We start from the raw sequence: 27,402 nt of genomic DNA on the forward strand, positions 1-27,402 counted from the left end.
GTAAAAAAAAAGTAAAAGAAGAAAAGGGTCTTTTCAGAAATACAGAACAAGGAAGGGAAAGGCATCCAGGAGACTAAGAAGAACACAGGTCTGAAGATGGTGCACGACCGGATCTAGACAATACATCGAGAAAGCTGTCTGCCATCATCGGTAGGATGGTGTCTGCGACAAAGTTGCAGGAAAACAGGCTGAAAAGAAAGCAATAGGATGTGTTGGAAGGAGAAAACGATGAGGTGAGGAAGGGTTGTTAGGATATTAAAAATGTAATAGCATAAGTAAAGTCGTCCCTGGAAACATAAGCAGAAGCCATATTACCCACTGTTAAATTAGATTTGTTGAAGGTAAACTTGAAAAGTTCTCCTAGAACCCAGAAGTGAAAAAAGCCAAAAGGATGAGATCAATGAGTGAGGACGTAGTAGATATAGGGCACAGAGAAGCCATCTGGCAAATCATTGCTCCTGGAGGAGAGGCCAGAGCAGATGAACAAAACCAGATAACAGAAGAAAAATGGCCCAAGCAGAAGAAACTCTATGTGAACAGATTGCAAGGGCTTACGGAATCCCACTAAATGAACTGAAATCCTCTCAACATATTGAAGCTATGATTCAAGAAACTAAAGTGGGGAGAGAGGACAAGTCAGAAGAAGCAAATTCGACAGTTATGCCAAAAACAAAACTCTGAAATGATGACAATGAGCAAAAGGCTTAGATCTCTGTAGGAACATGGGATGCCCAAGAATTAAGTTGATCACAATTTAGTTTAATGGTGCAAATGCAAGAAAACCACACCATGTTCACGAGAGGCTGGCTCTGCAGCCAGCAAACAGAGCACAGGAGGGGGCCATCAAGGGGCTGGCAATGTCTGATGGGCATGCGCAGGGGCAGAGAATGTGCTAGAATTGTCCTCCAATTCTCAAGGGAGGAGCAGGAAATTGAAACAAACTTGTACCCTTTGGAAAAGTAAGTAGAAATATATTACAAGGACAGAACAACAGGGACCTCCTTTTGATGGCCAACCACAGAGGAATATATGAAGAAATGCAAGAAATGTGACAGGATTTAAGAAGTCAGGATCTGATGGTGCTTTGACAGATAATACAAAGAAATTTTAAAAAAAGAAAAACAAAACTGGTATAGTTCTGCAACTGTCTCTCCCAACCACTCATCTCTTTTGGTTCTGAAGACAGAAGGGAAGCCGGCCAGAGAGGAAAGGAAGGTAGGAGAAGAAAGGTAGGAGGAGAGTGGTAACAAGCAAGATTAAAGAGGTGCTCTGGAGGACTCCATCATCAGTACGTGGGAGCAGACCAGACCTAAAGCTCACAGTGGGCCCTTCTGCAGGGGGAGCTCAGCCTTAACTCCTGGAACAGTGTCTGATGACACCGAGGCCTCTGGAAAACCATACATGATTCTCAGGCCTGGACCATGATCCCTCCAGTTTCCTGGAATGGTGTGCTCCCACTCCCTCTCAGTGTCCAGAAGGCAGGGGCGAAGGAAGACCATCACCCACCTGGGCAGAGGTGCTGTGAAGCTTCAGCAGCCCGTTTTCGAGACGCGCTATTTTGGACTTGAGCTCTTTTCCATTTCTGTGCAGCAAGCTCTGGTAGAGTCTGATGAACTCCAGGAATGACTTGGGAGTTGTGTAGTTGTAGCGCTGTTCATTGGTCAGATAAGACTGAGACATCTGGTTGACACTCGTGTGGACAAAAGCCATGAACTTGCTAATTGACTGCTTGACTGTGGGCTGAAATTGAAAAGTGGAAAATAAAAAGACTGTCTGGATGTGAAGACGGAGGTGATGGCCTGCCCCACTCATGGCCTCATCCCATGGGAAGTTCTGTTCCACTAAGTCTATTCAAGCCCGAACTTGAACCCTGAAACTCTGGACATGGAATTCCTTGTACACCAGGTGGGCGGGACTTTGAGGAGCATCTCCTCTGCCCTCTCACCTCGATGCCTTCTGTGTTCTGCAAAAAGCGAAGGCTGACGGACTCCAGTGCTTGCCGAGGCCACTCGTGGAACCAGTCGATGGCCGTGCAGTTCACAATGGCTGGGAACTTCCTGCTGCGGACTCTCAGCTTGTTCCCCACGGGGGATAAACAGAGAGTCACCTGAGAAATTAGAGGGCGGGGAGAACCAAGAGGGCATCAGGGAGATACTCATAGTGAGGCAAATAGAGCTTTGGGTTATTTCCCAGAAAGTCAGGAAAAAAATCCAACAGAGGAAGAAGAAAATCTGTCAATACTAGCCAGGCTTCTAGCCAAGAAATTAAGAAAGCTGGGACTGCATGAGCCAAGGGAGAGGCTATTGCCCTTGAAGCAGATAAGGGCAGCCTTGCAAAATTGCTCAGGTGAAGAAGGGCACTCCACCCTCCCTGCCCACTCCCAGTATAATCTATGAGGGCAGCTTGTCCAAAATAACAGCAGAGGATCTCATGAACCATCTCTGGTCTGCCTATCCTGGGCAGTAAATCTTTCTATACCTTCAGTTGTCGTCGGACCCGATTTATAAAGAACTTCCAACAGTTTTCTCTGTTATCAACTAGACCTTGGCTCTTGACTTCATTCCTCACATTATTTATGATGTTTTCAACTTCATCATCAGAGTAGAGGTCTGGGATCTCTCCTGGGAGAAATGGAACACAGATGAGTGGCTTTGGCAGCTCTCTGCATGATACAATAGAACGTGAGACGCTATCCAAACTTGGGACACTGGGCCTATGATTTTTTGGCCATGTCCCCCATGTCCCACCACTCTTGCTGGTGGAATTGGACAGACACTGTATATACTCCAAACTCAGTGCAGGTGGAGGCATGATACTTTAAAGAATGGAACAAGAGTACATGGCATTGGGGCGCCTGGGTAGCTCAGTGGATTAAGCTGCTGCCTTCGGCTCAGGTCATGATCTCAGTGTCCTGGGATCGAGCCCCACATTGGGCTCTTTGCTCAGCGGGGAGCCTGCTTCTCTCTCTCTCTCTCTCTCTGCCTGCCTCTCTGCCTACTTGTGATCTCTCTCTGTCAAATAAATAAATAAATAATCTAAAAAAAAAAAAAAAGAGTACATGGCATTCTTTTGTCCTGGGCTAGCAGCCCGTAACAGAAGAGCTCTCAATTCTTTACTTCTTTTACCTAAAACATTTATTTACTAACTACTGTTAGGATAAATTTTGCTTCTGAGGAGCTTAATATTTAGTAGGAGAAATAAAACAGATGTAAAATACTTATAATATAAATATAAGTGAAAGGAGCCATGAGAGAAAAACACATAAATCCATATATTGATGAAGAATGAGCTATCCCTTCCTACTGAAGAAGAAAGGGAGAGAGCATGAATGGTTTTGGGGAACCTAGTATATGATAAGTATGACATCTTAAAATCAATGGGGAAAATGAACATTTAATACAGGGTATTAGAAAAACTGGGATCTGGAAAAAAAAATACTATGGTTGGATCCTTATATTCCATTACACAGTAGGATAAATTCCAAATGGATCAATAAAAAATAAACCCATAAAAATGGCAGAAGACAGGAGGGAAATATTTTTATAACCTCTGAATGGGGAAGGTCTTCCTAAGTATAACTCAAAATTGTTATGTTTTAAAAGAAAGATAAATTTGGTGCATCTAAATTCATACATTTTATGTAAAAATAAGAAATTTATAAAAAAAATAGAAAAAAATGGATTGGCGAAAACATAGGCAAAGTATAACAAAAGCAAACATGAAGGACCAATTATAATATGTTTCCAAAAGATGGCATACAAATGGCCAACACATACATGGAAAGGTGCTTAATGTAATTAATTATTAGGGAAATGCAAATGAAGATTACAATGAGATGTCACCTCACACCTTTTGGGATGGCTATTATCAAAAAGACAAGAGATAGTAGGTGTTGATGAGGATGTGGAGAAAAGTAACCCCTGTGCACTGTTGGTGGAAGTGTAAACTGGTACAGCCACTATGGAAAACAGTATGGAGGCTCCCAAAGAAATTAAAGATAGAACAAGTACAGGTGATCCAGCAATTCCACTTCTGGGTATATATTCGAAAGAAAAAAACCCAGATCTTGGAAATATCCATACTCCTCTGGTCATTACAGCATTATTCACAATACCTACAACATTAAAAAACGGCCTAAGCATACATCAACAGATGAATGGATCAAATAAATGTGACATATATAAAGGAGTATTATATCCAGGCTTTAAAAAAGGAAATCCTGCCATTTGCAGTAACAGAGTAGACTTGGAGGGCATTATGCTAAGTGAAATAAGCCACAGAGAAAGAAAAATACCGCATGGTATCACTTACATGTGGGATCCTAAAAACAAAACAAAACAAAAAAGCACCCCCAAACAAATGAAACTGAAACACAAAAAACAGCCAAATTCATAGAAACAGTATAAGAGGGTTCCCCTTTCTCCACATCCTCTCCAACACATGTTGTTTCCTGTCTTGCTAATTTTGGCCATTCCAACTGGTGTAAGGTGGTATCTCAATGTGGTTTTAATTCAAATCTCCCTGATGGCTAGTGATGATGAACATTTTTTCATGTGTCTGATAGCCATTTGTATGTCTTCATTGGAGAAGTGTCTAATACTGTTGGTAGGAATGCAAGCTGGTGCAGCCAATTTGGAGAACAGTGTGGAGAGTCCTTAAGAAATTAAAAATAGAGCTTCCCTATGACCCTGCAATTGCACTACTGGGTATTTACCCCAAAGATACAGATGTAGTGAAAAGAAAGGCCATCTGTACCCCAATGTTCATAGCAGCAATGGCCACGGTCACCAAACTGTGGAAAGAACCAAGATGCCCTTCAACAGACGAATGGATAAGGAAGATGTGGTCCATATACACTATGAAGTATGATGCCTCCGTCAGAAGGGATGAATACCCAACTTTTGTAGCAACATGGACGGGACTGGAAGAGATTATGCTGAGTGAAATAAGTCAAGCAGAGAGAGTCAATTATCATATGGTTTCACTTATTTGTGGAGCATAACAAATAACACGGAGGACATGGGGAGATGGAGAGGAGAAGGGAGTTGAGGGAAATTGGAGGGGAAGATGAACCATGAGAGACTGTGGACTCTGAAAAACAATCTAAAGGTTTTGAAGGGGTGGGGGGGTGGGAGGTTGGGGGAACCTGGTGGTGGGTATTATGGAGGGCAGGGATTACATGGAGCACTGGGTGTGGTGCATAAACAATGAATTCTGTTACACTGAAAAGAAATCAAATAAAAATAAATAAAAATTTAAAAAAAGGAATAAAATATTCATAGAAACAGAGTAGAAAGCGGTTGCTGGGGCTTGGGGGTTGAAGGAAACAGACAGAATATGATAAAAGGGCACAAACTTTTGGTTATAAGATGAATAAGGTCTTAGGATCTAATATATAACGTGGTGATTATAGCTGGTAACACTGTACTGTATAACTGAAATTTGCTAAGAGATTGAACTTAAATGTTCTCATCTAAAAATTTTTAAAAGGTGAAAAAAAGAAAATACATATTTTCTCCAATTATAGTTAAATAGCTAATCTCCTTAATATGTAAAGAAACTCTCCTCCATTAAAGGAAAAAGTTAGGGGTGCCTGGGTGGCTCAGTCAGTTAAGCAGCTGTCTTTGGCTTGGGTCATGATCCCAAGGTCCTAGGGTCCAGCCCCACATCAAGCTTCCCTGCTCAGTGGAGAGTCTGCTTCTCCCTCTCCCTCTGGCTGTTGCTCTGCTTACTTCTGCTCTCTCTCTGTCAAGTGGATAAATAAAATCTTTTAAAAAAATTAAAAAAATTTTTTTAAAAAGGAAAAATTAAATAATGCCATTTTAAGATATGGTGACGCATACAAAAAGAGAGCTCATGGTATAGGAAATACAAATATCTCTTAAATATATGAACAAATGCTTTACCTCACTTGTAGTAACAGAAATGTACATCAACACTATGTTTACTTTTTTGTTTGTACAAATGAGATTGGCAAACATATGAACACTCAACTTCACTCGTAGTAATAGAAGTGTACTTTGAAAAGTATGCCTAATTATAATTTTTTCAAGATTGGCAAAGTTCTGAAAGTTAAATAAAATCCTGTATTAGTAAGGCAGTGTATGATGGATAAATCGTTTTAAAAATCCTAAGTAGAGGCACCTGGGTGGCTCAGTTGGTTAAGCGGCTGTCTTCGGCTCGGGTTGTGATCCCAGATTCCTGGGATCGAGCCTCGTGTTGAGCCCCACATCGAGCCCCGCATCAGGCTCCCTGCTCAGCAGGAAGCCTGCTTCTCCCTCTCCCACTCCCTCTGCTTGTGTTCCCTTTCTCACTATGTCTCTCTCTGTCAAATAAATAAACACAATCTTTTTAAAAAATCCTAATTAAATATATAAAAATAAATATATGATGACCAAACAACGTTTGTTCCAGAAAAGCAATGATGGTTAAGTCTTAGAGAAATCTATGAGAATAATTCGCTACATTAATAGATTAAAGAAGTAATACATTACTATTATAGAGATACATAAAATTTCCAAATACTGTTAGCAAACTAGGAATAATTAAGATTTCTCTTAACCTATATAATAGATGTCTATCACAGACCCAAAGCAAACATTATATCAAATGGTGAAATACTAGAATATTCTCTTTCAAATCAGGACCAAGGCAAGCATAACTGCCATCATGTTTCCTATTCAATGTTATACAGGAGGTCTTAGACTATACAAAAAATCAAGAAAAGGAATATGTATAAGAATAGCTAAGGCAATCATAAAATTATTGTTCAAAATCTAATTTTCTACATAGAAAATCTAAGAGAATATATACATAAACCACCAGGACTTACAAGCATGTTCAAGAACAAGCTTGAGGGACACAAAGCCAACTGGAAATCAAAGGGCATCTGTACTCAAGCCAAGAAAATTACTTTACTTTTTAAAATTTTTTTTTGAAGATTTTATTATTTTTAAGTAAGGTCTATAGCCAGTAAGTAAGTAAGGTCTATACCCAGCATGGGGCTCAAACTCACAACTTTGAGATTCAGAGTCATACACCCTGAGTGAGCCTGCCAAGTGCCCCCCACCCACCAAATGTTATTTTAAAAGTTATTTAGGGTACCAACAAAACTATAAGGTGGGTAATAATATATGAAAAGATATGCAGGATCATGGTGTAAGAACAATAACATACTACTTGAAAGGCATAAACAGAACGGTAAATAAATGGGAAGAGAAACTATGCTCACAGGAGGGTGACTCGGTATTACCCCCATCATAATGATACAATTCTAACAACAACAACAACAAAATCCAACGCATTTCTTTCTTGATCCTGACAAGCATACTCTAAAATGTACAGAGAAGAACAAAGGGTAAGCAACAGCCCTGACATTTCTGAAGAAGAACCAGAGGGAAGGAGTTGCCCGACAGAAATTAAGTCTCCTTATAAAACTTTATTAATTAAAACAATGTGAAATTGGTGTGGGCCAGACAAATAGAACACCAAGGGTAACACCTTGGAAACAGACCCAATTATAAATTAAAAAATTGATACTAAAAATAAGTTGCAGTCTTGAGGTGGATTAATCAATAAGTGATGTTAGGATAATCCAGTATTAAGATTAAAAATTAAAATTAGAACTCTATAAATTTTAAAGGGCACCTGGGTGGCTCAGTGGGTTTAGCGTCAGACTCTTGATTTTGGATAAGGTCATGATTTCAGGGCCATGAGACTGAGCTCCGTGTTGGCTCTCTGCTCAGCAGGGAGTCTGCTTGAGATTCTCAACCTCTGCCCCTCCCCCAGTCACCCCCCCAATCTCAAATAAAGAAATAAATAAATCTTTAAAAAAAGAAATTTTAGGGGGATTAAAGACATAAATATGAAAAGTCAAACAGTTGAAAAAAATCCTTATTTTAAGGATTTATCCATCTATTAGAGAGAGAGGGAGAGTTGGGGGGTAGGGACAGTGGGAGAGAATCCCAAACAGACTCCCCACTGAGCATAGAGACTGACGTGGGGCTTGATCCCACAACCCATGAACTCATGACCAGAATGGAAACCAACAGTCAGACCCCCAACTGCCTGAGCTACCCAGGTGCCCCCAAACAGTAATAGTTTAAAAACAAAACACAAGAAGTAATTATTGTCATGTTGAAGAGAACAGAATGCTCTGGAACAGCACAGGGCGTTAAAAAGAACTGTTAAGTTTTACAGCATTTAAACGAAATCAGCACGACACAAATCAGATGCAGACTTCAAAGGGTACCTACAACCCCTATAATGACCAAGCCATTAGTATTCAGAATATAAAAGGAACTCGTACAAATCCATAAGAAAAAGACCAAAAACCCTGGAGCAAAGGGCAAACTACAAAAAGAGGCAACTCACAGAAGAGGCCTAGCCAGTAAACTCTCGAAAGATGCTCAAGGTCACAAGTAAAAGGGGAAAGAAAACAATGAGATTTCATTTCATGCCCATTGGCAAAAACCAGTATGTCAGGGACATGGGTGTGGGTGAGGTGAGGAGGAAACTGGCATCCAGGCCCTATTGATCAGAGAGGAAACACATTCGACTAGTCTGGAGAGAAGCCTGGCACTTTTTGTAAAGTTGAAATGCCCGTACGAGACAGAACAGCAATCTCCGTCTTGGGCACCTAGCTGGAGACACCATCTGCACATGCATCTTGGGCACCCTGCTGGAAAGACAGTCTGCACCTGTGTGCTGGAAGTTTCTACTTGCAACATGGTATGTAACCGCATGGGGGTATTATTGCTTTCTGCGCATCCAGAAGAGTTTGTGAAGAAATACAGAAAAGCGTTAAGGGAAGAAAGTAAGTGTGGTTGGTGAAAGCATAAGAACTATGAAGGAGAGTCAGAAATTGGGAAAAGAGAACAGAACAGAGTTCTAACTCAGGGGCGAGGGGTTGGGCTCTTGGCTCAGATGGAGGAGGAGGAGGGATGGTCATCTTGGAGGAAGAGAAGAAACTTACAAAGACATGATGATGGGCTTTGGGGAAAGGGAGAGTTGGGAGGATCACACTAAACAACGGGGTCTTCTCAACAAGGAGAGGACATTGAGCGGGTAAAGGATAAAGAAAGTGCTAGTAGAGATAAAATCCTGGAAACACTGGATATGACATAAAGGTGAGCAGGGTTGACTCCGGGATATTCTATGGGCCTCAGGAGCTCTCCCCCAATCCCAGAATGAGGCTTGAGGTGTGTCCTGAGGCCATCTGGACCTGAAATCATATACGATCTCCCCCTCTAAGTTCTCCAACACCTACGTGCTTCTTCCTTCCTTCATAACTAACGCAGAAGTGTGAGCATCATAGAAATGTTGGAGGCCAAAGGTGCTACCGGGGCCACCCTACCCATGTTGCCTCCTTGTGGAATTGGATGAGGTCCCCAAAGGTGAGCAGTTTGGCAAATGATCAACTAATCCGAGTGACCGGAATTCTGATTTTATCCATCAGTGACGCTGTTGCCCTGCCTCGGACTACTTTATCTGCAGCAAAGTCATGCCTATTTCCAACAAATTTCTGGCCTTCATGATCTGAACACACTAACCCAGCCAAGAGTTCAGTGAGTATTTTATCCTAATTAGACATATCATTTCAAAGGCCAGAATGAAAAAATAAATGATCATGAAAGCGATCATTTACTTTCTTCCCTTAATTGGATAAACTTGATTTAACTCCCATTCATTAAGGCATTTTGGACCATGCATATAAAACACTCTGAGCTATAACTCATCAAAACCAAGGTCTTAGCAATGAAAGAACCCTGTTCTGCTATTTGATAAAAACAGAGGTCAGAGGAAACTCCTCTAAGAAAATGAAATGGTATTTAGCCTGTCTTGGGAATTAGGGAGTACAGGGGAGTTTTACAAAGAGCAACGTTCAGCTGGAAATGACAGCACCCATACTCCTCAGACTTCAGGAGCTGACTGCCTATGCTGCTCTGTGGTCCTTTCTTTTTTCTTTCTCTCTCTCTTTTTTAAAGATTTTATTTATTTATTTGAGAGAGAGAGAGCAGGAACAAGGAACACAAGCATGGGGAGTGGGAGTGGGAAAGTGGGCTTCCAGCCGAGCTGGGAACCCAATGCGGGGCTTGATCCCAGGACCCTGGGATCATGACCTGAGCCGAAGGCAGACATTGAGCCTACTGAGCCACACAGGCATCCTGGTTCTTTTGGTGTTTTATGTATAACATGCTGGAGATAGAGGAGCCCAACCCCAGATCCACAGGCTAATCTGACCTGCTGCCTCCATGAGCACGGCCTGCAGGCTAAGACTGGTCCATACAATTTTTAATGGTTGAAAAGAATTAAAATAATAATACTTAATGACTTGTGAAAATGACAGGACGTTCAAATTTTATTGTCCATAAATAAAGTTTTATTGGTCATCACTGCAATCATTCATTTATATATTGTCTACTGTTGTTCTCCCAGTATGATGACAGAGTCGAGTAGCTACGACAGAGACTGTCTACAAAACTGAGAATATTCACTTTCCCACCCTTGATAGAAAAAAAAAAAAGTATGCCGACCTGGTTTATGTGATACCCTTTAGTGCCAAGATGCTGAAAGTATGAGGCCATTTGGAGACTTTGTGCTCTTAGGATGCTGGTGTGTGTTACTAGGTCTCAAGAACCCTTAAGAAGGTATGAGTAAGGATGTCAAGGAAGTCCACTAGAGTGTATTATCTCGGGGGGTTGGGAATTACTAGATCATACAGTAGGTCAGGTAGGGTGTTTTCTTGGATCTTCTCTGCATTCAGTTAGAAACCAGATTTTAGAAAGACCCCTTGGGAGCAATGAGGAGAATGGATTAGAGAAGGTATTGTCTAGGAGGTGGAGGATGAGTTAAGAAGTGTCTACATTTGTTGGGGAGTCCGGGTGTCTCAGCTGGTTGAACCTTTGATGCTTGATTGTGGCTCAAGTAATGATCTCAGGATCTTGGGATCAAGTACCACATCAGGCTCTGTGCTCAGTAGGGAGTCTGCTTGAAGATTTCTCTCTCTCTCTCCACCCCTACTCCCAACTTGTGCTCTGTTCTCTCTGTCTCTCAAATAAATAGATCTTTAAAAAAAAATGTCTACATTGGTTAAAACAACAGATGAAAAGACCAGTGGTAGCTATGAGAGCTGTGATTCGGAATCAGAAATGGTTAGGGGATAAAATTGGTGGCAATTGATTAACTCTGGTTTGATTTTGGAAATGGCATCAGGAAATCAAGGGATCAAACAATGAGCTAACAAACTGTGGAAAGAAACTGCAGAGCCTATGAGATTAGTAGAATATCGAAGAGGATGCTCTGGGGGGAGAGTTGAATCAGTGGCATACATTCACTCTACCTTGATCTCTAAACTAACAGCACTTGTAGATGACTAGAGAGGGATGTGTTCATGGCAAGGTAGCCTGACACAGTGTCACAGTCTGCCCTGTGTTGTCCAAGAGTGGAGTGATTGCACAACCCCATAAAATTGAAAAATGGCGGAGGTGGGGGAGGTCCTGAGGAATTCCTGAAGCTTTCCCTGGACTGGCAGTCAATTAATTTCTAGCAAATTATTTACCTGACAGGGAAAATTAGAACTAAGATATGCTCTAATTCTCCCTGTCAAAGTGGTTAAGAACAAAGGGAGGAATATCAGAGAAGTATGATTTGTAACTGCATCTCCATTTTAACAGGTGTATGTAAAAACGTATTTTTACATAGAAGCCTTAAAAGAGAAATGTGAACTTGAAACTTCACGACCTTGGAGCAAGCTGACCGCATTATGTTCTCACTGGGCAGGGCTTCAGAAATTCATTTACTCTTTAAAAAGTTGTCTTCTAAATGAAAAATTAAAAAAAAAATACTTAATTGAGAACGAAAATTTCCATTGGTGAAAGTCTATCAGCTTCTGTGTCTCGGACATTATTTTAGGAGGTGACCTGGCTGGATTGGCACCAGCTGACATATAGAGTGAGTCTGGCAACATTCCTGGTGTTTCCAAAGCTGGAAGTGTTTGGAAGCACATTTTTACCTTTTTTGAATTTTAAGAAATTAGACTAGGGTACAGGGCTGGAGCACCACTGGCCCCACTTTCATTATTCAGTAAAATAGTAAAAGGTGAGACAACGTCGTAGGTAAAATGCTGTTGAGGAAAGTGATAGGATGTTAAGATGGTATTTAGAATGGGGGTGGGTGGCCGATACCAGGGCTTTCTGAAACGCCAGAAAACTGGAGGCAGGACTTTTGTTCTGCAACATCTGGGCACTGACTGCTTTCTTAACCCAGATGAAGAGGTAGTTTTGTGGATGCTGAATTCGGTTTAAGAGCCAGGAAAGCATATTCTATGTTTAATTAATATAGATGCAAAAATATATGCTTCCCATTGCTGTAAATGCATAATCTGAGTACTCTACTGTCTTATATTCTTGGGCATATACATGCACATATATCTTGGATTATGTGTGTACATACGTGTGTGTGTATGTGTACATGCGTGCACATAGATTTTTTTTTTTACCCAGAATGGCTGACATAATTTCTGAATTCCTAAATAAATAAGAATAGTAAAGTATCACAACTGAACTATCTGACAAAGTCCTGTCTTGCACGGACAGTGTCACGGGACGGTTGACATCCTCAGTCAAGTATTTTGGAAGCCAAGGAAAACCACGTGAGAGATTCTGCATTTCTTGTTGCTTCTCTGCTTGCACCAGGTTCTGAACCCTTCCTTAAATTAGCAGCCTAATCTTGCCCTGCTGTGTAAGTTTCGTGTGTGCAACTTTTCCGTGTCTCTCTTTGCCAATGTCTAATCTACCTGAAATACTGCGAACATTCTGGTTTCTGTCTTGGATATGGGGAGGGAAGAGCCCCTTCTCTCTGGGCTCGGCAGGTCACCGGACCCTAGACATGCTCTTCTTCCAAAACCCAGATCTATTTCCAGCCAGAGAGCCCCCAAGATTACTGTCTGTTTTCCAATGAAAGGAGCCAGGACGAGGCACAGCGCTAACCCTAGAAGTATCTTACTGAACCAGTCCTCTACTCTCTCACTCTTCTTCCTCATTTCTATGACCTAGCTCTCTGGACCTGGGAGCACCTTGGGATGACTGATTCCAGGGGGAATTTACATTCACGAGCAGAGTTTCTTACCAGATGCCAAGAGGTCATTGATGAGCACCAGGAACTTCTCATCAGCCACTTGGGCGTCAGTCATGAGAAACACCACACTGAGATTCTTCACCCCGGCTTTCAGGCACAAGCCAGCCAAGTCCATCTGTGGAAACGATCAACATTAGAGATCTTTGGGAAGACGGCCTTATTGAAAGATCCCCAATCAGCTCTTTAGGAATGGGACCATTTCCTTATCTACTTTAACGGGAAAGAAAGTGAAATAGCAGTGGGAAATAGGCCTCATTCCCAGGCCTCAATCCCAGTAGAGGTGGATGAGTAAACTTGAACAGTGACGATCTTTAATTCATGCAATCACTGTGGCTCCTGTATTCACTTCCGGAGCTCTTCCTTTGTGCCGAGGGGTAACAGCACAGCTTTCCAAAGGGACAGAGATAGTCCCTGCTCATCTGTGTTACTTATATCATCATACAAGTGAATGACCTGATCCAAAGGCAAGCAATTGCTCTTGGTCTTGACAGAAGAGTCATGTATTTGGGGCCACCAATCCCAGTAATAAATGTATCTTATGCTAGCAGTGTTTTGTGTTCTCATGACTTGTTCCAGCAAAAGCTCTGTGTTGGAATAAAATATACTAGGGGACACACTTGCATACATACACACACACACACACACACACACACACACACACATACACACACAGAGTCATCTGGTAGGAAATTATATCCATTCAGAACTGCAGGTGGATGAAGTCTTGGGCTAGGATGTCAAGCCCTGCATTTTCCCAGCGTAGTCAATCTTGGTTCAAGCTCTGTACCCTGCTCACAGAGCTCAGCTGTCAGTCCCCGATCTTGGTCTTCTTGCTCGCACCATTCGAAGCTCATTTTCTAAGAGCCTCATGCATTTCCTTATGCCAAAGCTTCTTTCATGTCCCATATATCATTCCCCTTTAAAGTTAGTGAACTTCCGGGGCGCCTGGGTGGCTCAGTGGGTTAAGCCGCTGCCTTCGGCTCAGGTCACGATCTCAGGTCCTGGGATCGAGTCCCACATCGGGCTCTCTGCTCGGCAGGGAGCCTGCTTCCTCCTCTCTCTCTGCCTGCCTCTCTGCCTACTTGTGATCTCTCTCTGTCAAATAAATAAATAAAATCTTTAAAAAAAAAAAAAGTTAGTGAACTTCCTTTAGCATCAACCATTCTCAACCTTAGGTACTTACAGAATTAGTTAAGACAACATTTCCCGACTCTCATCAGAACTGTCTGAAAAGTCTTGATGCCCAGGCCAGTCCGCAGACTAGTTAAGCCAAACTTTCTGGAGGGTGGGTTGCAGGCATCAGCGGTGTTTCAGGGGGATTCCAGTCTATAGCCAAGGCTGAGAATTGCCATCTTAGGTCATTCTGTAAATGCTTACTTCTAAGCACTGACTTGTTTCCTCTTCTTTGGAACCACTGGAGTTTGGTCTAATGTGGACCTGGTGTCTGACTTAGATCCAGCTGGCTGTGGAGAAGCTGAGCTGTGGTTTCAGAGCAGTGATGAGCACCACTGGCTGAGAGGTTAGGAAGGCAGGTGGGTAGATCTGGCCCCAGACTGGCTGGGATTCGCACAGGGAGAGCAAGTGTGGCATCCTGGTAGAAATGCCATCAGGGCTCCCGACCCTGCCTCTGTTGTAACCAGGCACAACAGGGAAGGGCAAAGTGACCTCTTTCAGTTGTATAAATGCTTTTCCTCATGTTCTAGATCATGCAGCATGGCTGCTAAGGGCTTGTTTGGGACCAGAAAACGTCCCTGAAGTTCCTAGTACCTGGTAAGCACTGGAACAGTCTTTCAAAAATGTGAATTTCTTACAGGACTTGGGCAGACTGTCAGAACTCCTTTCAAGTCCACCAGAGCTGCTAGAGGGCTGTGTGCTCACTTTGACACAGAGGTGCCCCTGATCCGGTGAGAGCCAAGGTTACCCCGAGGGAGCTGAAGCAGCTGAGGTTTTACAAAGGCAGACCTGAGTCCAATGAGTCTAATGAGGGTCACTGGCCCGGAATTGAGGAAGGGAATGGCCCGTTGCTGACGGGGAGGTTCTCAGGAAGGTGACTGCAGAGCTAAGGAGGGATGACAGGGAGCTGTGGGCATTGCGGGGGTGAGGGCTGGGGGCTGGATCTCACCTTGAAGTCCGGGATCTGGTACCCTCTCCGCAGCGTGATCTGGAATACTTCCATGGAGCTGATGAACGCCGCGAGCCTCGTCAGACTCTGCTTGCCGCTCCCACCCACGCCCACCAGCAGTGCATTTCCCCGGGGGGACTCCAGGATGCGGTTGATGTGGCAGCTGCGGGGAAAGAGCAGAGGCACGTGGCCTGGATCAGACTCTCCTCTGTGCCGAGCCCGTCCCACGGTCCGAGGGAGCAGTGTTGGAAATGTAAGTTACATTGTCCCCAAACCAAGCCTTGCTTTCTTGCCCAAATGGATGGAGGTCACTCCTGCTTTCTGCTTTAAGCCAAAGCCTCTGGTGAACCAGTGGCAGTGGAGAACGAGCTCGTGGCAGCCAGAAAGGACTGGAGGGGACGCAGACTCCCCTCTGTCCCCTCACTACCCAGCTGAGCCAGAGTCTGCCACATCTCCCCCAGCACTTGGCCTCACCTACTTGTGCTTCTAGGCAAGAGGAGGGGACAGGAAAAAGAGAAGAGTAGGGAAAAAAAATTCCAGGGGAGGCTAAAGGACAAGCAGGAACAGAACTGTCTGTTCCACTAGAGAGAGAAGAAGTGAAATTAAAGTCAGCAGAACAACAGGGAGCCCTGGACATTGATGCCTTTGTAATGACTGTGGATTCTTGGGGTCAGCCTATAGGGCGCCCACTTGCTTGGCTTCTGGATTCTTCCCCTTTAAGCTCTACTCCCCTGTCTCAGTACCCATATTCCCTCCCAGCAGTGATGAAAGGTTCTCAAGTCCTGGGCTGAGACTACATCCTGCAGAGGACCCTCTTCCTCCTGACTCACTAACCCTTCCTCAAATGCTGCCTTTCCATCCACCTGTCCGTGAGCCTCCTCCACATTCTTCCTTCCCCTTAACTCTATGTATAAATGTTACAGAAGGTACCTACGTTCTTTATTTAAAAAACTCCTATTCCCTTTCCTCACCTTAAAACCAACAACTATTCATTATACAAAATGCCTGAAATACAGAAAAATTACAATTCTACACTAAATAGCAGTAGACACCACTGACATTAACTACACACCCTTCTGGACGTTTTTCTAGAATCTCTGTATTTGTAGGTATATACTTGTGGGTACATACGCTTACTGCATCTGAAACCCAAGATGTTTCTATCTTATTTTCAAAATCAGGTTTACATTATATATTAAACAGCGTTTTGAAGCTACGTTTCCATTTAGCCATAGTGTGTGAATAATTTTCTACACCACTGAGTAATCGCTAAGCCATGCTTTTAATGATGAACCACAGAATAAATTCCTAGGCTGCAGCAGCTTGCTATGGGATAGTTACATTGTTTCCAATGTTTTCCAGTCATAAATACTGTTACGTAACTATTTTTCATTTCTATCTCTCATCATGTCCTCAGGATAGATCCCTAAAAGACAAATCATCAAGTCAAACAGTAAGACAATTTTTTATGGCTTTTGATCCATCCCGAAAAGCTGCTTCCCAGAACGGTGGCACCAATTTGTCATCTTCTTGGGTAGAACTGATCAAAAGGTGAATGCTATTTTTGAAGGGTGAGAATATGTTAGATTATGTGAGTTTCATTAGCATGCATCATGTTAGAAAACTTGGGAAATGGGTAGAAGGAGGATGAGACCACAGCTGCTGGTGACCTTGGACTTGACCAAGCATGGAGAACAAGAGCTCAGGGGGAATCTGACCAAACAGAGTGTACATCTGAAATTAAACAGTGTAGGCTACAGTCCTGTGTCCCTATCTTACATTAAGGGCATCACAATGACAGATATCATATTCACATTATGTAAGGGTCATCAGGAGTGGAACCATTTAAGTGCAGCTAAGCCCAATTTGGAGGAAGGGCTGGAAATGGAGGGGTGGGGGAGCTTTGATGAATGGGACTTGAGCCATCAACGAAACGGGAGCAGGGATGAGGTTACTGGGCTCCTGTGGGCCTTCTGTGGCTTGAGTTTTCTTGCTACTGCACATTTCTGGCATATATTGATGACTGGGTCATAATCAGCGTCAATAAACTAGATGTTTGTGGGTCTTCATTGACTCCTCTCCCCTGTGTTTGCTGGGTGTGTTTGCTACTGAGAGGGAAACCCCAGCAGGAAGGCAGGTAAGCCAACAAGGTCCACCTACCAGCAGGTGGGAAGAGTCTGGCCCCCACTCTTGTTGATCCTGGGTCTTATGTATATGTCTTCAAATCTTTGCCAATTGAGTGGTTGACACTATGATTTAAATTTTATTCCTTTGATATCTAGGGAATTAAATATTTTTCTTATTAATTATTACATTTTGTTTTGTGAGCTTCCTTTTTCAGGTCCATGGTCCTCTTCTTCTTTTTTTAAGTTTTATTTATTAAAGTAATCTCTACATTCCATGTAGGCTTGAACTCACAACCCTGAGATCAAGATTGCATGATTCTCTGACTGAGCCAGCCAGGTGCCCCAACTGCACACTTCTTAACTGAAGAGTTCCAGATCTGTAAGGCCCCTTTAGGTAGGTTCTGAAACACACTGCTCATTTGTCACTTTTTACCTTTTCGTTTTACTTTGCTTTTGGATATGCAGAAAATTTTAGCTTTCTGGATTTAAAACCCAGAAAATGTAAGTCACTCAGTTTCTGTGGTGAAAATTAATTTCCCCTAGTATTTAAGACTTATTTATTGACCTACATTTAGTTCTTTTATGATTTTGCTTATCCCCTTTATCATTTTTTTGTGGTATTTCTACTCTTTCTTTTTTGTATCAGATAGATTTATAATTCTCCGGGCCCTTATTAAATCCTAGTTTTGAGGCATCAAAAGAGTGTGCATACTCAGCTTGCTTTCTCTACAGTCTTTGCACACGTGAAGGTGTTCGATGAATTTTGGCTAAACTGAAACACAACACAGGCCTTACAGTCAGCATCATGTCTGGGGGACGCACACAATCACACATCATGTGAGGGGCAAGGACTCATCTGCTTCGTGTTTGCATTAGAGGGTGCCTGACTCCAGGGATAAGAGAAACCAAGCTGCTAAGACATCCAGGCCCTCTCTTTGGAGAAGTCCCCCTGGGCTCTCTGGGCCACCCCCATCCCCACTATTCCGGAAGGCCTGAATTCAGCTTAGCATGGTCTCTGCTGTTCACCAGCTGATGGGAAATGCATCGTTAGTCCCGAAGTTTCCAGAGAAGAATGGTTCAGTCTGCAACTGTCAGCATTAGACTCCAGCTGGGGATCCATTAACAACCTCTGACGAGGGCAAAGGACTCTGCATTCAAATTACAACATTAAAAAAAAAGGAAGATCAATATTCTGAAGGGCTCCTGGGCGAGAAAACCAGCGCAGTCTAAGTTAAGCCTGTTACTGAATTTCTGTGAGATTAAAAACAAAAGCTGAAGATGCTCCACAGCACAGCTGGAGGGAGCGGACTTACTAAGGCTACACACGCACACACACATGCGCACATGAATACATGCACGCACACACACGCATGCAGATACACACATGCACGCACACACATGCACACATGTCTGCACTCACATGTGCACTCACATGCATGTGCAGAGACAGCACACATGCACATGCATACACGCACACACATATGCATGCACACACGTCTGCACACACATGCACACTCACATGCATGTGCATAGACAGCACACATGCACACACATGCATACAGACACACATGCGCGCACACACATGCACACATGTCTGCACACACATGCACACTCACATGCATGTACACAGACAGCACACATGCACACACCCACATATGCATGCAGACACACACATATGCACGCACACACACACGCACACGTACACATGCAATGTGCACTCACATGCATGTGCACAGGCAGCACACATGCACATGCATACATGCATGCACACACGCCCTTGAGAATAGATATGGTACAGAAAGGAAGGGGCACAAGACAAGTCCATCTTTTTCATTAAGTGATGCTAAGAGAAAAGAAAAGAGGCAGAACAACCTCTGTGGGAGCCAATAAACCCAGAAAGAGATAAAGATTATGCCAAAAGCAGTGGAAAAGACGTGGTGTGAGGCTTTAAGGAAATGCAGACCCAGAATCTGCTGAAACAGTGAAGAAAGTCAGTGGGAGAGCACCATGGTGCCATTAAGGGCACAACAAAGAAAAAGCCTAGCATCTCCGGACTGCTTGTTAAGCACAAAGCACTGGCCGCATGCAGCAATAACCCAACGACGTGGACATTCTCACTACTCTCACTTCCCAGAGGAGTACACTGAGGCTCGGGGAAGTTCAGTGTTCTCTGCTGAACACAACAGCCAATGAGTGGCAAAACCAGGGTTTGAATGTGGCTGTGGCTCTGGCTCTAGAACCTGTGCCTGTAACTCATGGCACCATGCTCTGTGGGTTCAGCATAAAGGCAGCAGGAAGAATTAGCAGCAGAGCTTGGGAAAGGCATCGGGGAATCAGACCGAGAGACTGATAAGAGCTCAAGTCGTGAGAACAAAAAACCAGATGATCACATCAAAATGAGAATAAGCCTCATTGTACCCATGACCAGATGCCCTTGCTCTGGCCCCTCCACCAACCCTGTGGGTTCCTGGGGAGTGCCAGAGCCTTTGTCCTGCTCTGCCTCGCCCTGCTCCCCCCTTGGGTCTCAGAAGTCAGGACCCTTCCTGGAGAAAGCCCGAACCCCTCTACCTCAGGCAACGTGTGGAGTGATGTGAGGCCATGAGTCTTCTGTCACTCTTGGGTTATCTGTGTTTCTCACTGTTGGCTGCGGTCCATTTTCTGGCACAAGGGGTTGCTTCTGCTCTCAGTGGCCAGTAGAGACAGCAGAGGGCCGAGGAGCCCCATGGATGGGAGGGCAGGGCAAAGACCATGTTGTGGGACATTGATATTTTTAAACAAATGGACATGAAATTATACATCCAAATATACTTTAATCTTGAGGTAGTTCATTATTCCAGTTATTTTGCCATTGCTAACTGGAAACCATCTTCTAGAAACCATCTTCACAGCTTGTTAAGGAGTGTCAGGAGAAAAGCTAGTTTTCCCAGCCTTATTTCTTCTTAAGAATATTATGAGTCAGTTTGATCACCCATGTTGGGCACCACATTGACCAAATCACTTGCTCTTCTCCCAAATTAAATTTACCCTGAAAGGACAGAGATTTGTCTCAATTCCAAGACTGTGACACCGGCTCTGATAGTTGTTCAAGAGGAGAGGAAAATGCTCGCTGAAGTGTCCCAAGGTTTATGAATGGATGTCCCAAAACCCTGGTCCTGGCCATCGACTACACACCAGACAGCATCCAAGGTTTTGGGGATTCAGCTGTGAGCAAGACCAAGTCTATGCATAAGGAACTCACACTGGATCGGGAGAGACAGAAGCACAGATGAGGAAGCACCAGAGTGTGATGATGGAGAGCACATCCACTGGAGACAGTGTGCCAGTGTAAGCCTTGGCCTCTCTGTTTCTGGGGTGTATGGTGCTAGGTGGTTTCTCCCACATCTTTGGATTGTGGCCTTCTTGTGTGTAATATATAGGGGTAAGTTCAGACCTTACTTCCTTCAGGGTTTTTGTGACAAACGAAGTGATGTAAGCAAAGCTCTATGCACCAGGCCTGCAGTGAGTTCCATGTTCAGGGTAGCTGCTACATATCACATCAAGTGCTCCCTTTCCAGAGAGGTCTTCCTGACCTCCCTCTTTAAAATTGCAGTCAACACCCTCCCCACCCTCCACCAGCACTCTATATCCTCCTTCCTTCTGTTTTTCCTCTCCATCCTTCACCCTAAATGAGATGCTAAGAATGATTGTTGAGTACCTGCTATGTTCCAGACACTGTCCTAGGTATTGGAGATCTGGTGGTGAATACAAAAAAGATCCTTGCACTCATAGTATGCCTAATCCAAAGATATGTGTTGGGTGGATGGATGGGTGGATGGATAGATCAGTGGGTGGATGGGTCAGTGGGTGGGTGGATGGATGGGTAGATGGGTAGGTGGATAGATGGATGGGTAGGGGGATGGATGGATGGATGGATGTGTAGATGGGTAGGTGGATGGAAGGGTGGATGGATGGGTGGGTGATGGGCAGATGGATGGATGTAAACAAACAGATTAATCTTGACAAATGCAGCAGGGAAATCAAGTTATGTGAGCTGAGGTCCCAGCAGCGACAACTGACTTTAGCAAGAGGGGGCTCTGTGGTGACTGGATAAGAGCTTCTTTGTTCCATTGCTAAGAAAAGGATCCAGAAGAGAATGAGAAGTGAGAAAGTAAAGACAATGATTTTGATGAGTTTTGTTGTGAACAGGAGCAAAAAAAAAAGAAAAAGAAAAGAATGGGACGCCTGGGTGGCTCAGTTGGTTAAGCAGCTGCCTTCGGCTCAGGTCATGGTCCCAGCGTCCTGGGATCGAGTCCCACATCAGGCTCCTTGCTTGGCGGGGAGCCTGCTTCTCCCTCTGCCTCTGCCTGCCATTCTGCCTGTGCTCGCTCTCTCCCCCCTCTCTCTCTCTCTGATAAATAAATAAAAAAAATCTTAAAAAAAAAAAAAAGAAAAGAAAAGAAAAAGGTAAAGGGGATGGAAGGAGATATAAGAGTGAAGGAATAGTTTATTATTGTTGTAATGATAATGTGACATGTTTATAAGTAGGTGTGTATAATCCAACAATTACTGAATTAATGGTGATGGCACAAGATGGGGCAAGGGAGGAGGAGGGGGCAGGAGGGAGGCAGGAGACAAAAGGAATAATTTAATTTCATGAAGACATCAAGTCACTTAGAAGGTGCTAAAAGGTGGGATCCAGGATGTGCATGGAGGGATTGGCCTTAGGTAGGAACAGGGATGGTTCATTTACTAAAATATTAGAGAAGTCACAATTTGTGGATGGGATGCAGGTGGGCTGTTAGATTTGATGGTGGGGGAAATGACAGAATTCTCTTCTGGTTGCTTTCATGACATCAGTGAAGGAAGAGATGTGCTCATTAACTGGGAACAGAGAGAGGGGAGGGATGCTAGAAGCCTGAGAAGAGGAGAAAAATGTGGGATGCAATCACCAGAAGTAGACCAAGAGAGCAAACTGCCCAGGCTAGTGGAGGTAGTGAAGGTGGGTTTCCAGCAAGGTCAAGGGCCCATGTGAAAAGTATGGCTGAAATTCTGAAACACACCAAGCCCAAAGGGAAGTGATTTTTTCTGCAACAATCATCAGATGCTTGGAGGCAGGTGCAGAATAAGACAGTGGTGTTTAACCAGAATGGGGTTTTGTCACATGGACACAATGGCAGGGAAGTGAGGGGAGCTAGCACCAGGATGATGGGGCTCATGGTGGCTGAGGACAGTGAAGACATGGTAGCCAGAAGGGGAAAGGAGTTTGACATGACGTGAAGTCTTGACGAAGTTGAAGAACAACAGGGATATTTTTATTTGGGACAACATGGAAGGACCCTGCAGTGAGAGAAGTGAGATGGAGAAAGACAAATACTGTATGACCTAACTTATAAGTGTAATCCAAAAGAAAAAAGAAAACAAAAAAACCACAAAGACACACAATAAACAAAAACATAGAAACAGAAGAGATCAGATCTGTGGTTGCCAGAGGTGGGGGAAGATGGTCAAAAGGTTAACAAATCTCAGGTCTAAGATAAATGAGTTCTGGGGAGGTGAAGTGTAACACCATGAGCAGAGTTAACAATGCCATATCGTGTATTTGCAAGCTGCTGAGAGAACAGATCTTAAAAGTCCTCATCACAAGGAAACCAAACTGCAACTTGTGCATGACTGTTAATCTTATTGTGGTAATCCTTTTGTGTTACACACGTAGGTCAGACCATGATGTTGTACACCTTTAACTAATGCAATGTTAGATGCCAATTATACCTCAATACGACTGGGTCAAGAAAGAATTCCCTGGAACAAAAACTAGAGCAGGTAAGTGGAAGGGTAGGAGGCCCAGTTCGGAGGGTGGGCTGTTGGAAATGGAGACTGCGGAGGTGGGCTCATCACTGATGACAGAAGTTCTGGGGTGGGAACTTGTGAGTGAGAGGCTGAGGGGGGATGGAAGAGAAGACCATTGGAGCTAAGGAGGCCAAGGAGCAAAAAGATCAGGTTATATGCAGAGGCCAGCCAGCCATGAAGAACGATGAGGTCAAGGAAGGAAGTTGACCCAAGCACGCGGGTCTTTGGCAAATGTTGGGGAGGGACTGGATGTCAGCAGACGGCTGTAACAAGGCGAGGCAGTAAGTATGAAAGTCTGGGTGTTTGTGCTTTTGAACAACTGGGGTTTTGAAGAACTAGGGAGAAATGATTTCAATGGGCCACTGGAATGAGATGGGAGAGGAGGGCCCTTAGCTCTCTCTAGGGTGTGGGGTACATGGTATGGGGAGAACAAAGAGCTCTGCTCGACCCAGGGGTGAGTGGGGTTTTACTCAGAATCATCAATGAGTGGACATTCAGAGAAGTTGAAGTGGTTTTGCCACTGAGGTCCACAGGTACCGGGGGACAGGGTGGCAAGATTTTGGAAGGTGGGATGTGATGCAGTTGGGGCAGTGAAATAGAGGGACAGCATTTGGTGGGAGAGGAGAGACTTGGGTGACTACTCTCAGTGGTTCCACTAAAGCCACAACATTCACAGGGTATTTTTGAAATGTATGAGCATTTAAATAAAAATCTTCCATCTCATTATTTTAAAGTTGGTCCTCAGACTTGTATGGTGTGGGGACATGGGTCCTGAGCTGTTCTGGTGTCTCTTATCATCTGAAAATTTCCCTTGGTGGCACTGTGGACGTGCCTAGGGATTGCAAATGACAGACAAGGAAACAGATCCAGTGCTGCGTGAGTTCAGTACCCTGCCTTCCCCTAGGGCCGATGGCAGATGCTACCATGGCTGCTCTACTGGCCGCCATCTTGACCCCCATGGCAGAAGCATGGCTGCTTTCCTGGTTTGATCAAGGTGTCCTCAAATGCCTAAATGGGACGTCCATGTTGGGAAGAAGAGACAACCGAGGAAAGGCAGGAACAGAAGCACACTTACACATGGCGCATGGCGTCCTCAAAGAGAACCAGGTCCATCACTGTGTTGACTTCATTGTGGTTCTCCAGGGCTTCTGCTAGAGTCTGGGTCAGAAGTTCCCATGATTGTACAGGCATGTACTTGGGCTCGCCGATACCATTGGCAAAATGGCAATATATGTTCAGGCCTCGGGTCTGTTCCACAGTCTCATCGATATCCTGGTGGTGGAACACAGGCATAAGGACCCCCTTTACTGACTCAATTCTGGTTCCATAGGGTGAAGACCCCTCATTTACTTTTTCTCTCTGGACACTTCCTGCAAATTAAGTATCTGTGCTGCTTCCCCTACTTCCTTACTCCTGAGCAGCTCTTATAAAAGAGACATTTAACATTCATTTACCAGCTCCGTGAAGTCACGGGTGGTGTTTATTACTCCCTGTGGGCTGAGGACAGGATATGGAAGGTGGGAGGTACCCTTCCCATAGGCCCAGTAAGAGCCCATGTCTGGGCAGAGGAGTGGGTGGGGACACGTGGCTAGATTTCCCTAAGCAATCTTTCACCACTGCTGGGTGAAGGGGTCCACGCCCCACTGTGCTTATCTCTCCCACATCTATTCCCAACAGGTCTTGCTTCCCACTCCATGGCAGCAGCATAAAACCGTTCCTCTTTCCTGTGAGACAGCACACTGGAGGCTGCCAGCCCCAACTTCACAGGCTCAGCCCAGAGAACTCGGTTTCTACAAAAATGCACATGAGCCATCCTTAGGTGATTGGTTTCTCTACAAGGATCCTGATAATCTGGAAATGTTCACAGTAAAGCCCCCGATGCAGGAAGTTTTCATAAAGATATGAGCTGACGGCGTGTTAATTCTTGCCCACAGGGCAGACCTTACCATATTTAATAAAAACCTAGTATGACTCAATTAAAAGACAGCGGGTCTGTGTCTCTTTACTACCAAGGTACCCTGTAAGTATCAGAGAGGCAACTAATCATTTTCTTAATTTAGAGAGGAACTACTTACTTCAAAACTCAAATCCTAGAGCTTTCAAAAGGAAGAAAGGTGGTAGGGGAAGTAAGTCCAAGAAAGAACATGCTTTCTAGTACCTAAGTAGGAATTTATACAAGTACGAGCAACTCTCTCCACCTGCCACTCTTTTCTTCCAAAGTTCTGACTGGAAGAGGCACCTGGGAAAGAGGGAAGCTGCATGTTCTTCAGTGGCAGGATATTACCCCGGGGAATGAGTCACTGCTGTAGGGTTAGCTTTGTAAACTCAAGGGATAAAATTCGTCACATCTAATGGGGGTGTATGGGGAGAGGATGAGAGTCTCATCTACAGGGAAGCCAGGACTCCTGCCTGGTTTATAAGAAGGAAATGGGAAGAGTTAAATATGAAAGAGTTATTATACTTTGAAGGTGATGTCAGGGCTATGGAAAGCCTTCCAACTATTGTGGCTTTGCTACACAGGAACCGTAGACGTCTAGACACCTGGGTAGGATTTAATGCAAGGCAAGAGAGCCATTCTTGCTTGCTGGAGAAGGCACATGGGGAAGTGACGTGGGAATCCATTCCATTTACCCAATCTGAAAATGGGCTAATATACTGGGAATTGGTTCTGTCAGAAGTCAATCTACATGAATGATGTAGCAGAGGAATGACCCAAGTACAGTTCTGCAAAGGCTGGTTTACAAAGACTCTTTGATGAACAAAACGATGGGTTTCTGATGTTATGATCAAAGCCAGACTATTCAGGAGGGAGAGAGAAAATCAACCTGCCTGGTGATTCAAAGACTTCTTAATAGTGACACCATGCCCCACAAGGGCCACTTCTCAGAGAACCTTAAGATTTTATTGGTAGAAACAGGACTGTATCACTTCCTTGGTGGAAACTTGGCAACTTTTCTTTAATACTGCTGTCAAGATTTGATGCAGCCAAAAGTACCTCCAGCTGGTATTTCAAATGTTAGTGGGGAAAGCCAATGGCAGTATTAATTATATCCAGGTCTATGATCAAAAGAATGTGTTCTTAGGATACAGATCCACATAGGAACCTCTGTCTCAAAGGCTGAGTGTTGATACTCGAAAGGGCTAGCTCAGAGCAATGGAAGAAGATAGTCAAAGCTCGCTTGCAGAGCGAACAATGAATACACGATTTGGCAAATCCTACGGTGCTCAGAGGGGCATCTGAGATGTGAGTACTGAATATTGAGGCATAGCAAAATTATAAGTGGGGGAATTTCAGGGTGTTCGTACTAGTAAGGAGCCAACAGAGAGAAGATACTTCACAATGCTGTCTAAGGGGTGGCTGGGTGGAATAGTTAGTTGGGCATCTGGCTCTTGGTTTAGGTTCAGGTCATGATCTCAAGGTCCTGAGATCGAGTCCCACATAGGGCTCTGGGCTCAGTGCAGAGTCTGCTTGGGATTCTCTTTCTCTCTTTCTCCCTCCACTGCTCTTGCTTGTGTGCACACACTCTTTCTGTCCCTGAAATAAATAAATCTTTAAGAAAAAATGATGTCCTATCATGTAGGTTGGGATGGACTGTATCTTCAGAGGTAGAACCAGGATGGTATCAGGGAAAAATCTGATGCTAGACTTAACCAGGTGAGCTCTGGGACATGGTACATTTAAATACAAGTTTTGATTATTTCTAAGTTCAAGAGAGAACAAGCAGTATGTGTGGAAAATATGGAGATGTGGTCAACATTTAGAAGGCTGAGGGTGAGTTGTGGGATAATTTTGAGACTAGAAGTGTAATATGATCTTGGGCTGTGTTAATGTATGCTTCCCAAGACAAAGTCTATGGAGTATTCATTCTGCAAACTATTAATAGGTTTTATGAAGGGAAAAGAGTTTCAGGGTCTCATACATTTGGGAAATGATAAATGAATCAGGATTATTCAAGAATTTTAGGTCTTTAATGTACTGAAAGCATTGTGAATTTCTAAGAGGGGGATAGAATACAAAGTATTTCTCAATTTATCATGGATATCCTCTTTCCAAAGAGTATATTGTAGTACAACTAGTTAGGAGAACAATTTTGGGAAACAGTAACAAAATTATAGTTAATCAGAGGGAATGATGATTTTGCTCTAGGTCAGAGCAGTTGTGTTGTGTGATGAAAGTCAGATACCATGATT

At 43.8% G+C, this 27,402-nt stretch overlaps 1 protein-coding gene across 1 annotated transcript in view; it reads right to left on the reverse strand.

Annotated features, from left to right (window-relative positions):
• DNAH9 (dynein axonemal heavy chain 9) overlaps nt 1–27,402 on the reverse strand; it is a 314,812-nt gene that overhangs the window by 110,558 nt on the left and 176,852 nt on the right. The window contains exons 43-48 of the mRNA XM_059380821.1: nt 24,287–24,483; nt 15,260–15,422; nt 13,129–13,252; nt 2,479–2,621; nt 1,946–2,107; nt 1,507–1,740 (exon numbers count right to left, since the gene is read on the reverse strand). Coding sequence (XP_059236804.1) covers nt 1,507–1,740; nt 1,946–2,107; nt 2,479–2,621; nt 13,129–13,252; nt 15,260–15,422; nt 24,287–24,483 — 1,023 coding nt within the window. The remainder of the gene's footprint in view (nt 1–1,506; nt 1,741–1,945; nt 2,108–2,478; nt 2,622–13,128; nt 13,253–15,259; nt 15,423–24,286; nt 24,484–27,402) is intronic.

The sequence above is a fragment of the Mustela nigripes genome, chromosome 16, assembly GCF_022355385.1.
Source record: "Mustela nigripes isolate SB6536 chromosome 16, MUSNIG.SB6536, whole genome shotgun sequence".
Lineage (NCBI taxonomy): Eukaryota > Metazoa > Chordata > Mammalia > Carnivora > Mustelidae > Mustela > Mustela nigripes.